General features: G+C 59.3%; 1 protein-coding gene across 3 annotated transcripts in view; it reads right to left on the minus strand.

The window, feature by feature from the left end:
* AHNAK2 (AHNAK nucleoprotein 2) overlaps nucleotides 1-16,782 on the minus strand; it is a 30,059-nt gene that overhangs the window by 12,508 nt on the left and 769 nt on the right. The window contains exons 1-4 of one of the 3 annotated variants that reach the window (XM_057542888.1): nucleotides 12,134-12,299; nucleotides 1,632-1,690; nucleotides 1,418-1,516; nucleotides 572-655 (exon numbers count right to left, since the gene is read on the minus strand). In XM_057542888.1, the coding sequence (XP_057398871.1) occupies nucleotides 572-586 (15 nt within the window). In that variant the 5' untranslated portion in view covers nucleotides 587-655; nucleotides 1,418-1,516; nucleotides 1,632-1,690; nucleotides 12,134-12,299. Of the gene's footprint in view, nucleotides 1-571; nucleotides 656-1,417; nucleotides 1,517-1,631; nucleotides 1,691-9,773; nucleotides 9,831-12,133; nucleotides 12,300-16,782 lie in introns of those variants that run through there. The other 2 variants (XM_057542887.1, XM_057542886.1) reach the window with 2 other exon arrangements.

Raw genomic sequence — 16,782 nt, forward strand, 5'->3', positions numbered from 1 at the left:
TCTGCTTGCACGTGGCCAAAGCGTTCCTTTATCAGCTCCTGGTTCACCAGCACACTCACTCCAAGCACCCACCACATACAAGGCAGCCGGCGCTCAGACCAAGGCGGCTCATAAATGCTGAGGAAAATACCGGAAACGGCAGGGCCAGCCTGACCTCGGACACGACAGCTCCTCTGGGTCTGGGAGAGCGTTAGAATTGCTGGGGCCGCCAATGACAGCAGGCAGCGCACCCTCCTGGCTGGGAGCCTACAGAACCCAGCCCCTTCCGTGGCCTTGGATGCAGCAGGCAGCAGCCGTACCCACTGTACAGCTGAGAACACTGAGGTCCGTGCACCCGGGTCCATCTGGTCAGCAGTCTGGGCCCTTCACCATGAGGGTAGAGGGGTCTGGGGGAGGCCTGGACCAGTGTTCTGGAGCCCCTACCCACCCCCAGGCCTGATGAGGGAGGTGGCACGCCCTTCCCCAGGGCACAGGGGCACGCTGCCAGCTTTCCGGCTCCTCGCCTTCTCGCTCTGGCCCTGGCTTCCCCCGCTGGAGCCCGTGTGGACGGGCCGCCCCCCGGCACACCCACCTCCAGACGGCTCATCCTGGAACGCGTCTGCGAATCCCCCGAATCCCGCTTCCACCAGGACCTCCGCCTCCTTGGCGTGTCTTCCTGCAGCAGCGACAGACGGCGGGTCACCAACCTGCCCCAGCCCAGGGGACAGGAGGGACTCGGGGAGGCCCCAGCTCAGGGGCTAGATCCCCCAGAGTGCACTGTGTGCAGGGGGAGCTGAGTTCCTCCAGGGGGAAGGTGACTCTGGGCCTTGGTGAGTCCCACAGGGCCCAGTCCCCGTGTCCGCAAGTAGAGGGGGCAAAAAAGAAACAGTACAAGAATGAGGCCTTTGGAACTTCCCTGGCCGTCCAGTGGTTAGGACTCTGTGCTTCCACTGCAGGGGCCACGGGTTCGATCCCTGGTCAGGGAACTAAGATCCCACATGCCGCACGGCACGGCCAAAAGAAGTAAGTACGTAAACAATTCTGAAAAAAGAATGAGGCCTTTAGTAAACACACCTGGTCCATGCCTTCCCCCAGGTGTCTCCAGAGGCGGCCGCGGGACCCTGTCTGTGTCTCCTCGTCAGAGAGGGCACGTGTGTGCACGTATCCTGTGCCCCATCGCACACAGGAGCACAAGGTCTGTTCCCCCCACACACACACGTGCGCCATCTCGAGTGTGTCCTGGCCAGCTGATGGGAGGGCTCCAGTGACGGACCGAGGAGTCAGGGAAGACAGCCGAGTGGCCACCGCCGTGGCAGGGCAGCGTGGCTGCACAGGAGGTGCGTGAGTTGCCCACACGGGGGCGCAGGAGGCGTGGTCACCCGTGGCCGCACACCTGAGCCCCCCCCTAAGCCCGTGGGCGTCTGCGGAGCAGGCTTACCGGGAGGCCGAAGCTGGTACCCTCAGCCACGTACTCGTAGACAGGCGAGGACCCCTGTGGCCGGGGCCGAATGATCTCATCCACAGACCCTTCAGTCACCTGGCAGGAGGAGAGACTCAGGTCACCCTCAGCCACTCGGGCTCTGCTCAAGTCCAGGAAAGGAGGGGGGTGGGGGCTACGAGTGGGGCACACATGCTCCCTGGACCTCACTTACACAGTGGTCCTCCTCGGTTTCTGCATCTGGCTCCTCAGGCTGCAACTGCCGGCCAGACACTGCAAAGGGAGAGGATGAGTCAGTGGGGCCTTGCAGGTGGGCAGAGCAGAGGGTGGAGCTGGGGGTAGGGGCCCAGGAGAGGCTGGATACCACAGCAGTGGTGTAACCCTGGACACTGGGTCTGGGAGCACATGCAGGGGTCGGGGGAGGACCCACAGCCACTGAGCCGGGGAGGCTGCGAGATCAGGTGTGATGGCAGTGAGCCAGGATGGGGGGGCAGGCTCAGACAAGGTAGATGACTTCACAGATTCAGTCAAAGAAAGTTACTAAACAAACACACAAATAAAACAATAACTACAACCCTGACGGGGAGTCAGAATCCAGAGTTACTATAATATATAAACTATAATGTCCTGCATTCAACAGAAAACTACATGACATGCAAAGAAACAAGAAAGTATGATCCACACTGAGGAACAGAGCAGTTAATGGAAACAATCTTTGAATGTCCACAGCTGTTGGATTTGGCACAGACTCCAAAGCAACATTCATAAATTTATTCAAAAAAGTGAAGGAGACCATGTTTAAAGAATTAATGAAAAATATAAGGGCCCAATGAAGAAAGAATGTCATAAAGAAACAGAAATTATATTAAGAAAAAGAAAAAAAAAAGCCAAATGGAAACTCTGAAGTTGAAAGTTTACTAGAGGGACTCAATAGCAGAGCTGAGATGCCAGTGGAAGGAAGCAAAAAACTTGTAGATTAGGGGAATTCCCTGGTGGTCCAGTGGTTAGGACTCGGCACTTTCACTGCCAGGGCGCAGGTTCAATCCCTGGTTGGGGAACTAAGATCCCTCAAGACACACAGTACGCCAGAAAAAAAAAAAAAAAGACCAAACAAAACAAAAAACCTGTAGATTGATAGAAATTGACCAATTTGAAGAACAAGGATTGAAGGAAAATGAATAAAGCCTCAGAGATCTGTGAGATGACATTAAGAACACCAATATATGTGTAGTTGAAGTCTCAGAAGGAAACAAGAGAGAGAGAGAGAGGGAGGCAGAAAAAATGTTTGAAAGAATAATGGCTAAAAACAATCTACGGATCTCAGAAGCTCAACAAACCCCAGTAGGATAAACACAAAGGGATCCAGACCTAGACAATCACATCAAAATGTTCAAGGGAAAGAGAAAATTTTGAAAGCAACAAGAGAGAAGTGGCCCATCACATTTAATAGTACAGCAATACAATTACTAGTCGACACCACGGAAGCTAGAAAAAAGTGGAACAATATATTCAAATTGCTGAAAGAAAAACTTTGTTAACCATGAATTCTATATCTAGCGAACTGTCCTTCAAAAATAAAGGCAAAATAGGGATTTCCCTGGTGGCACAGTGGTTAAGAATCTGCCTGCCAATGCAGGGGACACAGGTTCAAGCCCTGGCCCAGGAATATCCCACATGCCACAGAGCAACTAAGCCCATGTGCCACAACTACTGAGCCTGCACTCTAGAGCCCACATGCCACAACTACTGAGCCCACGCGCCACAACTACTGAAGCCCCTGCGCCTAGACCCCGTGCTCCACGACAAGAGAAGCCACTGCAATGAGAAGCCCACGAACCACAATGAAGAGAGTAGCCCCCACTCGCCGCAACTAGAGAAAGCCCCTGAGCAGCAATGAAGACCCTACGTGGCCAAAAATAAATAAATAAAATAAATAAATTTATTTTAAAAAAAAAGATGAAAAAGATGTGTAGCTAATAAGCCAATAGTGGAAATAAAATGCAATACTAAAAATACACATTGTTTTTATACATATATATAATGTATATAAATAATTTACATTAATATATAAATTTAATATATAATTAATTATAACGTATACATCTATATTAGTTTATAAATACAAAATTTATATTTATATATAATAATATATATATATATTATTATTATATATATAATGTATGTTATTAAGTAATTATATACCTGTGTAAACATTTAATTAATTCTAAAACAAGGGGCTTCCCTGGTGGCGCAGTGGTTGAGAATCTGCCTGCTAATGCAGGAGACACGGGTTCGAGCCCTGGTCTGGGAAGATCCCACATGCCACGGAGCGGCTGGGCCCGTGAGCCACAGCTGCTGAGCCTGCGCGTCTGGAGCCTGTGCCCCGCAGCGGGAGGGGCCGCGATGGTGAGAGGCCCGCGCACCGCGATGAAGAGCGGTCCCCGCACCGCGATGAGGAGTGGCCCCCACTTGCCGCAACTAGAGAAAGCCCTCGCACGAACCGAAGACCCAGCACAGCCAAAAATAAAAAAATAAATAAATAAATAAATAATTCTAAAACAAGATAAGGAACCAGGGAAAGAGGAGCAAAGGATGGATGGAATAAAATAGAAAGCAGTTAGCAAGATGGTAGGATTTAAACCAGCCATTTTGACAATACATTAAATATAAAAGGACTTAAAATTCCGATCAAAAAGGTAGAGATTATCAGATTAAATTTAAAAAGCAAACCCTGACTACATGCTATCTAGGAGAAATGGACTATAAATATAAAGAAGTTAAAAGAAAAGGAAAGAAAAAATACATACACTGCAAAAACTAATCATTTCATAATAATAAAGGGCACAATTCATTAAAAAAAATAACAAACCTAAGTCTGTATATACCTAATAACAGAGGCTAAAAGCACTGAAGTGAAAGCTGGCAAAAATTAAAGGACAAATAAGGCAAATCCATAATTACAATAGAGATTGTAACATTCCTCTCAGTAATCGATAACCTTACAAAACAGAATAGGTAAGAACAGTGATCCACCCATCAACCAATGAGACCACAGTGCAGCTCACTCCTCCTGACAAGAGCAGAGTACACATTCGTCTTAAGTGCACATGGGACATTCACCAAGATAGATCATATGCTGGCTCATTTAAATGTCTCAGTAAATTTAAAATAATTAAGACCATTTCAAATCAACTATGTATTTTCTCTGACTCTCAACGGAATCAAGACAGTACGGTATAACCACAAATATCAGTGAAAACGAATAGAAAGTTCAGAATAGTCCCACACTTTGTAAGATCAATTAATTTTTGACAAAGCAGCCAAATTATTTCAATAGAAAAATAATAGTCTTTTCAACAATGGTGCTGGGACAAGTGGATATTTATTTGGGGAAAAAAACCCTAGACCCTTACAACATAGCACATGTAAAAATTAACTCAAAATGAATCATAGAGCTAAATGTAAAACTTAAAACTATAAAACTTCTAGAAGAAAACAGAGGAGAAATTCTTCACCACCTTGGGGGAGGCAGTGTTTTCTTAGGCAGGATACAAAAGGTGTGAATCATAAAAGAAAATCTGATCAATCATATTTCATCATAATTAAATACTTCTCTTGAAAGACATTCTTTAGAAAATGAAAAGGCAATTCAGTATATCTGACAAAGAACTTGCATCCAGAAGAATTTCTGCAAATCAATAGAAAAAGACAAAAAATAAAAAACCTCAATTAAAAGTGGGCAAAAGATTTAAACAGACACTTCACAAAAGAAGGTGTACCAGTAAGCACGGAAAAGATGGTCAACTTCTTTAGTCGTCAGGGAAATGCAAATTATTAATAAAACTAATGGCACAAAACAAAGGTCCCGGAACCAGACTCATACAGATATAGCGCTGTGGGAAAGTAATGATCTTTTCAGTCAGCAGTGTGAGGTCCACTGGAAATTCACAAGGAATAATATTGATCTCGACCCCTAGGTCAGACCCAGGAAGTATTAATTTCATGTGGATTGCAGATCCAAAGTTTAATGATACAGTTTCCAGAAGATAAACAGAAATGACACTGGGGATAGGGAAACAATTCTTAACCAGGACACAGACAACACTAGCCCTAAAGGAAACAACTGATTAATTGTTAAAATTATTAAATTAGGGACTTCCCTGGTGGCCCAGTGGTTAAGAATCCGCCTGCCAATGCAGGGGACACGGGTTCGAGCCCTAGTCCAGGAAGTAAGATCCCGCATGATGTGCAGCACCGCCAAAAAAACCAGTAGAATGAAAAAAAATTGGGAGTCTCTGTCTGATGAACTGCGTCCACAGACAGTGTGGGTGAATTTCACAAACTTAGTGCAGCAATAAAGCTAGACATAAAGAGAGCTCAAACAGAACCCGCTGCACGCGGTTCACAGGTGCACTGGTGTTGGAAGTCCTCTGGGAGGGGGCAGACCAGCGGGGGAGAGGCCTCTGGTGGGGGTAAGGGGTACCGGTTCCACCAGTGTGTCCACTTTGGGAAAATGCATCCAGCTACACACATATGATTTGTACCTTTCTCCCAAAATGTTTAAATTCTACATAAAATTGAAATGAGGAAATTATAAACTTTATGCCAAAAAATCTGAAAATGTAGAGGAATTGGACATATTCCTAGAGAAACAACGCTGTGAGCACCGCACAAGGAGAAACAGGCTACGTAAATAGTCCTGTGATGGTTCAACAACCAAAGCCCTTCCTTAAAACCGGTCCACAAGCAACTCCAGGCCCAGCGCCCCCGGAACTGTACTCAGTACTCCAGGAGAAGCAGCCCAGGATCTCACACTAGGTCTGGCCCTGGGCTCAGCCTCAGCCTCTGCGGCTGTGACTGCATTGCTGGTGAGGAGGGGACACGGGTGCCCACTCCCAACCCACCGCAGCCAGCAGGGCTCAGAGCCGGGAGGGAATCCCTGTCCCACAGCCCGGGCAGCCGGCAAGGGCACCAGGCACGTCCCTGTCCCCGTGCAGCACACGGGGGAAGCCCAGTCCTGGCGGGAGTACAGGTTTGGCTGCTACTCTCTGGCCAATTTGCTGTGTGACCCTGAGCAAGCCTGTCCCTTCTCTGAGCCTTGATTTCCCCATGGATGTCAGAGGGCTACTCTGCCCACCCGGAAGCCCCGAGGGACCGCGGGGAGTGGGGGGGCGGCGCGGAGAGGGGGTTGTGGAGGCGGGGTGGGGGGGGAGCGCGGCGGGGAGGGGGGAGCGAGTCCCAGGCTGACTCAGGCCCCGCCCGCAGGAGCGGTGGAGATCAGAGCCTGTTCCCCACCGAGCCCGCTGCCCTGCACGGGAGCCAAGGGCAAGGGCAGCTGACCCCACTCTCTCCGGCCGCAGTTTCCCTTCCAGTTCTGCCGAGACCCTCACCCCCATCCCCAAAGTGGGCGCGCTGTGGGTGAGCGACGAGGAACCTGAGGCTGGGGGAGGGGACGCCACTGGCCCGAGGTGGCTCAGCCCGCGGGGCGGCGCGGGGACTAGACGCGGCGGGCGGAGTCCAGGGTGGCCGCGCTCCCACCCCGGCCAGCCCGGGACCGGTCATTGCGGGGCTGCCTCTCCCGCCCTGTGCCCGGCTGGGGGCGTCGGAGGGTCCCCACCGGCCTGGGCTCGGGGCTGCGGCAGCTGGCAGAGGGGCGGGGAGGTCTGCGGAGCTGCGCGGACGCGCCCAGAAAGGCAGCCTGGCCTCCCCTGAGCCCCGCAGCCTTCTCTGAGTCACAGCAAAACAAGGCCCGGACCGCCCTCCGCGCGGGGCAGGCAGGCGTGTCCCTGGGGGCGAGCGCGGCGGTCCAGGTCCGCCCAGACCTGGGGAGGCTCTGGACCGCGGCTGCTGGAGGAGGGGACCCCGAGCGGGTGTGCGATCGGTCCATCCAGCGGGGCCTTGGGCCGGGCGCTGTGTGCCAGGGGGGATGCGGTGGAAGGCCCCAAATTCGGGCGGGGACCCCCGGGCCCTGAGAAGCCGTACCCCCAGATCCGCTCCAGGGCAGGGGTGAGGAAAGGTGTTAACAGCCGGGAACCTGGGGACGGGGGAGGCTCAGCCAGCCCTGCTCCAGCTGGACCACCGCTCCTGCCTCTGGGCCCCCACCCGGCCCAGTCCTGCCCTCCCAGCCACCCCCTTGGGTGCAAGAGCCCTACACCCAAGGTAGGAACAAAAAGCGGGGCTCAGGGAGGCGGGGACAGGCCTCGCCCAAGTTCAGACCGCTGGGAAGATGCCTGGCTGTGGTTTTAAGCTCAGGGTCCCTCTGCACCCTTAGGGCAGAACCCCAGGCTGGCTGGAGCCTGGCCCAGAGATGCACAAACAGGAAGGAGGAAATCCTGCCTGCCACGGGGCAAGGCCGCCAGCAGCCCTGCCAGCCTCAGACATGCCCCTGGGGAGGGAAAAGGAGGCACTCAAGTACCCCCCAGAGCACTGGCCTGCGAGCCCCCATGTCCTGGGGCCCCACCCCGAGTGCATGGGAGGTGTCCCAACAGCCTGCCTGGCCTGGCCTTGGCCCCGCAGTCGCCTCGAATGATGACTAATAAAATAAAGTCACCAAAGCCCCACTTTACAGAGAAGGATGTGGAGGTGGCATGCTGAGCCAGGCCCAGCAGGTCCCGCTGCTGCACCTGGTACTTCGCCAAACGCCCTTCCCCCTCCTCCTCGAGGCTCAAGGCCCCGCCGAGGCCCCAGCCCCTCACCCTAACTCTTCCGCGGCCTCAAACACTCCCTAGCGGGGCACCTGGGGGAGGGGGTTGGAGCCACGTCAGCTGAAAAGCTTCACTCCCGGGAACTGTAATATTCCGGGGTGGGACCTCCAGGAAGTGAGTCTACGGAGGGGGCAGAGCCGAGGAGATGTGCGATGCTGGCTGCGGGGCACCAGGTGGAGGGGGACGCAGGAAGGGGGCATTTGCCTGGATGACTTCCCCATACTTACCTTGCCCTTTGGGCCCCGGACTGAGTTGGGGCCTCTCCCGCCAGCCCACAGCCAAGTGCGGCTTCTTAGGGGTCCAGAGCAGGGCCACTCGTGGGTGTGGCAGTTTTGCTTAAACAGAACCCAAGTTTGCATCCAAACTGGCCGCTGCCGGGGCCCAGCTCCAGCCTCCAAGTGGGGCCGGGTGTGGGCGCAAGTTGGGGTGTCACGAGGGCCGCGGTGGGACTGGGGGGCTGTGAGAGCGGTGGGGAGGAGAGCTGCGAACAAAGGAGGGCCCTAGGTAGCGGCCTGAGTGTCCAGCCTTGGGTGCGCGCGCGCGTGCGTGTGTGTGTTGACAAGCACGAGGGCCTCTGCTCACGGGGTGTTCGTGCTTGTACTGGGTGTGTGTGTGAATGCGCACAGCCTCAGCTGAGGCCCCCGGCCAGCCCAGGGAGCCGAGGGGGTGGGAGCCCCGGATGTAGGCTCCCTCCTCGGGGGACGCTGCCCTCGGGCTTGGAGCCCGGTGCCCACAGCGCATGGGACGCTTGGCCTCACCCCATCCTGGAACCCCACGAGGAAAGTGCCGAGCTCTGCTGACTCGTCACGAGACTGTCAGACTTTCTGAAGCAACACCCACAGGCTCCTGCTCTGCCTCCAAGGCTTCGGGAAGCAGCCTCAGCCCGCCCGGGCCTGGGGGCCAGGACTCCTCACCCACCCCGCAGCCGCTGCCGCTGCAGCCAGGAGGTTTTCCCATCGCCCTCTCCGGCCTGTCGGTCTGCCTGGCCCGCCATCATCGGCAGCCTCCCCGGTCTGTGCCGCTGCTGCCTGGGCCCCAGACCTTCGGAGCTGACCTCCAGCGCAGGCTCTCGCCCGACCTCTGTCCCTTCCACACGCAGTTTCCTCCGCCATCTCACGGTCCAGCTTGGCCACCCTGTCATCACCTCTGGCCACTGCCTGGTCCCTGGTCCCTAGAACATTCTCACAAACGTTCAGAGCCCGGCACCCAGTAGGTGCATGCTAGTGCTGGGCATAGGTGGGCAGAGGAAGGGAAGGTGAGTCCCGCCCAGCCTGAGGGTGCAGCGGGGTCTCGAGGGCTGGGAGGGCCAGCAGGTGGGCCTGGTGCTTCTCCTCCTGCACCTGGAGACATCGAGACCTGAAGCAGGCACTCCAGTCCCCCACCTCCATGGGCCCGGCAGCTGAAAGGGGCGTCCCCACCTCCTGCCCACCCCAACAGGACCAGCGGGCCCGAGTCTCTTTCTGTCTGGGCTGAAAGGCCAGCACCTAGATGCCCAGCACGGTGTGACCCTGTGACAGGGCGGCCCACCACCACGGGCCCCCACCCTCCACCTGCTGGGTGGTGAGGTGGTCAGGTGCCCGAGGGCTAAACCCAGGAAGAAGGCAGGGGACAGGGGGCAGAGGGTGGGTACAGAAGACAGCGCAGCCGCTTACCGAACCCGACGTCCTCCCAACTTGCCCCGAAGTGAAGATCCCAGGTTTGCAGCTCCCTCTGGCCGTCCTCCCCACTCCTCCCCTCCACGGCCCCTCCCTCCACTGCCCCGCCCACAGGCCCCCTTCTCCGCGGGGCCCAGAGCCCGCCAAGCCCCCTTCTACCTACCAGAGGGACTGGGCGGGTCCCCTTACAGGCCCCCGCAGCGGGGCCAGGCCCCCGCCCCTCCCCCAGAGCGCCCCCCCAGGCCGAGCAGCTGACTCGGGGAGGAAACACCGCCCAGCTCAGGGATGTGTGAGTCACTGCCACCGCCCCGCCCGGCCCGGTCCAGTCCAGTCCTGCTGTGTGGACAGGCTCAGATGTCACACAGGACCGTCCTGGCAAGCTGTGCACGAGCCTGGGACAGAGGCTGAGGGCAGTCGGGCTGGGGGTGCAGGGGAGGGATGTGGAGGCATAGCCCAAGGCAGGGACGGAGGCCCTTCCAGGAGGGACCCAGGATGGGCACAGGCTACTGCTCCCTCTGGATCCTCAGTGCTGCACGGCCCCTCGGGCTCTGCTGAGACCACTGCCCAGGGCACAGCCAGCCCCTTCCACAGCCAAGGCCACAAAGGCCAGAGCAGGGCCAGACCAAGCCCACCCATGGCCTGGGCCAGTGACCTTGGGGAAGGTGGCCTTGGCCACTGCCCCCCTGCCCATGCCCCTCGAGGGCAGCCTGACCCCGGCCACCTTCTAGCCCTCTCAGCCAAAACTCATCCCTCAAAGTTCCAGGGCATCTGATGAGCTGAGTGCGGTGGGTCCCCGGAACCAGCAGCTTTAACCAACCCCTCCCCAGTCCTTGGATATAAGTGGCAACTGAGGAACACGTGCTGAAGACCCCCCAACTCCCCCACTCCCCAGACGCCACCTGCCTGGCCCACCCCCTCCTGTCACCTCACCCTTCTGCCCCCCAGGACTCCCAGCCCCTGCCCTGGGGGACCCCTGAGGGGGGCAGGAGAACGCGGATTCTGGCTCCAAGGCCCCTCCCAGCTTCAGGAGCCCGGGCAGGCCCGGCAGGTCCAGGCAGGACCACGGGCTGGCCTATCCACAGATCTGCTGCTGGTCCCGGGGGTGCCCCGCCCTGCACCTCACAGCCCCGTGGGGTGGGGCCCAGCTGGCTGCGGGCACCTGCATCCCACGAGCAGGTCGGAGCAGGCCGGCACAGCTGAGGGGCCCAGGCTGGGGTTCAAGGGCGGCGATGGGTCAGCCCGAACCTACACCTACACCCCCACCAGACACACCAGGCCTGCAACGGTGGCCGCAGAGCTGAGGGCTCCTTGCGTAACTGAGGGCAACAGGCACCGAAAGCAGCTGCCGGGAGGCCGGGCCCCCACCGGGCAGCAGAAGCCCGGAGCGGCCTGAGGTCGGGTGACAGCAGGGGGAGGCCCCTGGCCGCTCAGAGGGCCCCCAGGGAGGCAGAGGGCTCCACCAGCTCGAGGCAGCCGGCACTGCTGGGAAAACTGGGTGAGAGGCCTGAAGGAGGAAAAGCACCAGGGCCCTCCCGGCCTGTCCCCCCTGAAAACCTAACGGTCATAAAAGACTCTAGTCACACTGAGACAGGAAAACCGGCCAGGCCTGCTGGCCAGTGGCCTCACCTACTCCACCGGCCCACACGGTTCTCACCTGGGAATTCTTCGTTTACTGCCCGACACCCCACCAGACTGTTACCGACACCCCCAAATCCCCCGCCCCCGCCCCCCCGCAGGGCCGGGCGGCTGACTCAGCTGGGAGGCGGGGGTAGATGCTGACACGCAGCAGGGTCACCCCGCCTCGTCCCCTCCTGAGCCTGGACGCTCCGTCCCAATCACGCCGTCCCCCATCCTCCTGAACCCTACGACCTCCCCCGCGGCCACCCACCGGGCCCTGGACCATTGTGACAGCCTGGCCGGGCTCCCACCTCCTGCGGCCAGACACCCCCCGCCCACTGGCTGGAGGGGGCCTCAACCACACTCTCCCCAGACACCCTGTGCTCTGACCCCGCCCCCCACAAGCCCTCTCCAGACTCCAACACCACCCCCCCCCGCCCCGGCTCAGACCCTGGACTCGCTCCCTCAGGGGCCCAGCGCCAGCGCCAGCAGCCCTTGCAGTGCTGTGCGGGGGCAGCTCCAGGGCGATGGGAAGTGGCTGGGAAGGGAAGGAGTCAGCTGCTGGCACGGGGCTCCGGGTCGGGACCGCTGTGATCCGGTAGCGGCGAGAGTCAGGGGGCCACTCCCCACCCCGCCCCTGGGCTGGCGTCAGTCCCGCAGGCGGGCACCTGGCTCCCCAGCAGATAAGGGCTCTGGGTGAGGAGGCCCTGTCCGCCCACCCCGGCTCCCGGGGACCCCACCTGCCGGTCCCCTGGCTCCAGGCAGGTGCTGGGCCAGCTGAAGGGACGGTGGGCAGGGCAGCTGCTGAGCTGCCACACCTCCAGGCCTGGATGCAGGCTGTCCAGCACGTGTCCGCCGACCCCCGCTGCACAGGCAGCCGTAGCTCAGAGCCGCCTGGACTCCGGGCCCTTCCTTGGAGTCACCGTGGGAAAGGGCATGGCAGGGCCAGGGGCAGCTGATAGTGAATCAGCTGGCGAGGAGGTGGGGCAAGCGTGGCATTCTCAGGGGCTGTGTCACGGAGGAGCCCGCAGGTGCTTCTGCCACCCAGGAGCAAGGCCTGCTGGGGCAAGGGTGCGGGGGGAGCCGCCTGGAGGGGTCCCGCAGTCAGGTGCCTGGTGGGGGGCCATCCTCTTCCCGCCTGCAAAGGTCTGGCAGCGCTGGCAGCTCTTGGGAAACAAGGGCATCAGCCAGGGTCAGGGGAGGTGTAGGAGGAGTGGGGCACCCAGAGCCCAATGTGGGCCGCTCACGGTCTGACCCCCACCCTGGGGTGGGCAGCCAGTCGGAGGCTTGAGCCCCAAACAAAGTAGCCTTGACCTGGCCCAGCGGGGCCTCACCTCCGGGGCCTCCAGCCCATGCAGACACCGGCACCTGGGTGGACCCTCCAGTGGACAACGGGGCTGAGCGAGCCTGTCACCCCACTGTTGTGACAGGGAGGCCCAAATAAGAACCCCGCCCAGGTATCCTGGGCCGCTCCTTTCTGAGCCTCGGCCATCCTCTCGGCAATGGACACCCACATCCGGTGCTGTGTCCAGGCAGGAGCCCTTCTGGGACCTTCCCGGGACTCCTGGCGTTCAACCAGCTAAGAAGGTGGAAAGCCCGCCTCTGCTGGCGGCTGGGAGCCCCAGCTCCGCCCACCGCTCCACCAGCAGCCCTGGGCGCGACGCGCGGGCGAGTCTCTGCCACCAAGCTCTCTGCGGAGGGGCCCAACGTCGCCGCCCCTCACCCTCAGGTACACACACTGGGTCCTCCGGCTCCCCGCAGGGCAGGAACCAGGCAAGCAGTGGGCACAGTGGGACGCCATCTCCCACCCCGCCCCAGCCCCTCAGGCCTCCCGGGGCCAGCTCCATCTTTCCATTTTAGAAAGTGCTTCTATTAAATATTTATCCCAGCGAGGTGGACCTTTAGCTCCTGGCCACCTGTGCCTCCAAAAAAAGAAAAACAAAGGGAAACCTGGAGGAAGAGGCAGGGCGGGCAGGCAGGGCCTAGAGATGCCCCTGAAGGCACCCAGTGTGACCAGACCCCGGCCAAAAGGGGCAGCTGCCCTTAGAATGGGGAGGGGGCTCAGGGGCGCGTGGCCAGCTCTCGTGAGGCTCCCCGTCCACCCTCCCCGCTCTCAGCCTCAGCTCCTCCGGTGCCCCCTCCTCCACCCGACTGGGCCTTATCCCTTCCCATGGGACCCGCCCTGAAGCCCTCTGAGGCTCCCCGGTGCCCTTGGAACACAGCCCTCCCTCCTAACAGCACAGTCCCCACCCCTCTCCACCCTTAACCCCCACCCCCAGCCCCAGACCCTCCCTGTTAAGCTACTTGCTGCTCCCCAGTCAACATTCTCTCCAGGCCTCTTGCACACGATGCCGCATCAGGCAGCCCTTCCTCCTGGAAGCCCTCCCTGACTTCCCTGTGCACCAAGGTGGCACTGATGGCAGAAGCCCTACCTGTCTCACCTTTGATGAATGAACACTGGTGAATCCCTGCTCCCCAATTTGTGAACATCTAAGGCCCGGGGCCCCTGGGATGCACAGATGGATGGGTGGGTGGACAGGCAACCCCGCTTCGCATTAGCCCTAAGCGTAGGGTCTGCCTCCTACTGCCCCTGTCCAGGCAGAGGGCCAAGCTGGGGAAATCTGGGCTTTTCACCCCTGAAATGGGTGGCGGGGGCCCCCAGATGGCCCATGCCCCACCCAACCTCCCTGGGGTTCTCCTCGCTGGCACCTCCACTTCCCCACCCCCAGGCAAAGCAGCCCCAGGCTGAACCCGAAACACAGCCTTTCAGCAAAGGCAGTCACAAGAGAAGATACAGAGAGGGTCGGAGTCTGAAGGAGAACAATCCAGGGGGCTTCCAGGAAGAGGCAGCTCCTGGCTGGGCCCAGGATGGAAGAGATTGGCCAGAGGGAGAGAAGGCCGTGGCCTTCCCAAGGGCAAGGCCTTGATGAGCCCCAGGTGGAGTGGGCACACAGGGGGAGGCAGGTGGTTTGGGGCACTGGACCCTCCTATCCACTCCTGGGCCCCACCCCGCTTCCTGAGGCTGGAGCTAGGCTATCCAGTGTTTCTCCACAAAGAGAAGAAGTGGGGGTGTTCTCAGCAACACATATGCTATCACCAGCGGTGGCTTTCAGAATCGTCCTCATTAAAGTGTCAGGAGGGTCGGTACTCCTGCCCAGGATGGCCTCTGAGGCCTCCTTCTCCGTGCCCGCCCCTGTGGGCCCCCTGCCTGGGGGGGCAGGGCAGCATCAGAGCGTGTGGCATGGCTGCTCTGGCCCCTGTGGAGGCCAGAGAGGCTCCACTTTGGTTTGGGGCTCTGCCTCACCGCTCTGAAACTCAGTGTCCCTGTCTGCAAAATGGGGACACAGCCCTCCACCAGTGTGGACAGCTCACTGGAGCCACCCCTTGGCCTCCCTGGCTACACAGCTCTACCTCTCTGCCCCGCCTGGGCCGTGAGCAGCCATGGTCACTCCTGTTCATAGATTCGAGATCGAGCCCATAGCCCAGAGTCCAGGCCTGGGCAGAGGCCACTGGCCCTGTTCAGAAGGGTGAGGCCACCACAGGGGATGCCCGACATTGCATTGCTTTCGGGAGAGGCCCCAGTGTTGCCGCGGCCCCCTGCCAGGGAGAGACCACCCAGATACCCCTCATGGTGTCATCTGCACCTGGGGCTCTCTGACCCTTGTGGGGGCTTCTCAGGGTGGGTGTGGGAGGGGCCTCAGGCCAAGCCAGGGGCTTGAAGCTGCAGGGCAGAGCCCCAGCCGGGGAGCTGGGGGCTCCCTATCAGTAGTCTAGCTGCCTAGGACCCAGCTCTGCCTCGGGAAGGAACCAGCTGCCCCTGGGATAGGAAGGGGGGGGCCCATTCCAGGTGGAGTGGTTGGTGCCTGCATGAGGGCGGTGCGCCCAGACGGAGCTCCCTTCCCCCGCGGGAACGGGGAGGTCGCCTGGGAAGGCAGTAGTGGGGTGGGGGTGAGCGGGTGCTACTCAGACTGGCCAGGCACAGGGAGGCCAGGCGGGTCCTGTGCTGGTGTGTTCCCAGCACAGCCACCAGGGGGCAGCCTCCGAGTGCAGGCTGGACCAGACCTGGCTCCCTCCCCCGGGCCCCTGTCTGGGGCACCGACAGGATGTGGGAGGGGTCTTCAGAGGACCTGGAGGGGCTGGTCCAGGAGGGCAGGTGTGGGCTGGGCAGAAACACGAGGGACGGGGAGGGCCTGCCCACCTCTGGCCTGCTAGGAGGGAACTGCAGCTGGAAAATGCCTGGACTGAATCCCCATGGTTCTTTATTAGGAATGCATGTTCCCTGGCCTCCTCAGAAGGATGAGGAGGGCCTGGGAATCTGCATGTTGGACACAACCCCCAGGGCCAGGTCTCCTGCCAACGCCCCGTGAAAGCCACTGATCTTGTTCCCTAAGAGGGGATGGTTTTGCAGGCTGGACACAAGGAGGAACTGCCCCAGAGGTCAGAGAACCACACGTCAGAGTAAGAATGAGGGCCTCGGCTGGGGAGGTGCTCCCAGCACAGGCCTCTGCAAGGCAGGAGGGTGGAGAAGGTGGCCCGAGACCCTGCAGCTTGGGAGTCTCCAGGCGGTGGCTGAGTGAGGAGAAGGCCATTGTGGGATGCGAGGCAGAGCAACAGCCCCAAGTCCTTTGGGCCCTGCTCCTCTCCCTGTGACGCGGCAGATTCCCAGGGATGTGGGCCAGGCCCGCCACAGTCAGGAGGAGGGGGTTGGGGACCCATCATTCTCCCGTTGGCTGTCCAGGGAGAATCGGGGTGCCTTGGGTTCCCACCTGGGCAAGGGAGCCCGAAACAGGACGTCAGCTGGGCTTCAGTGCCAACCAGGTGAATGGGCAGCAGGAGGGACCATGGGGGCTCCTGCTGCAGCCGAAGGGGAGCCCCACCCCCTCTGCATCAGCAGTGCCATCGTCATCGATCTCTGCTTTCCCCAGGGAGTGGGGTTCCGCCTGTGCTAATGCAGTGTGGCCCCAGCCCCCCTTGCCGGCAGCTGGCCAGGTGTCCTGGGTGTGGCCAGGCTGCGGCATTACTGACCCTGGGCTGGAAAGACTGTCCCTGCCCTCCACGATGCTGAGACACCCAGGCCCTGGAGCCAGGCCCAGTGCAGGGACAGACAGATGACAGACAGACAGAGCACCTGGTTCTCATTCTGCGGCCAGAGGTGCAGAGGGAGGGGGTCCTACCCCATGGGGAACCCCCACCTACCCTTGGTCAGAACTGGGGGACCCTGTGGCCTGAGCTCTGACCCCACTCAGGCCCCTCACCAAGCCCCAGACCTCAGCCACCACCTAGCCAGGGAGCCAGCACACAGCAGCCGCACGCTGGACCCAGCCCAGCCCAGCCTAGCAGTCCTGGACCAAAGCCAACAACCCTAACTCCTGGTCCAGCCAGGCTGCTC

The sequence above is a fragment of the Balaenoptera acutorostrata genome, chromosome 3 (assembly GCF_949987535.1).
Source record: "Balaenoptera acutorostrata chromosome 3, mBalAcu1.1, whole genome shotgun sequence".
In the NCBI taxonomy this organism is placed as follows: Eukaryota; Metazoa; Chordata; class Mammalia; order Artiodactyla; family Balaenopteridae; genus Balaenoptera; species Balaenoptera acutorostrata.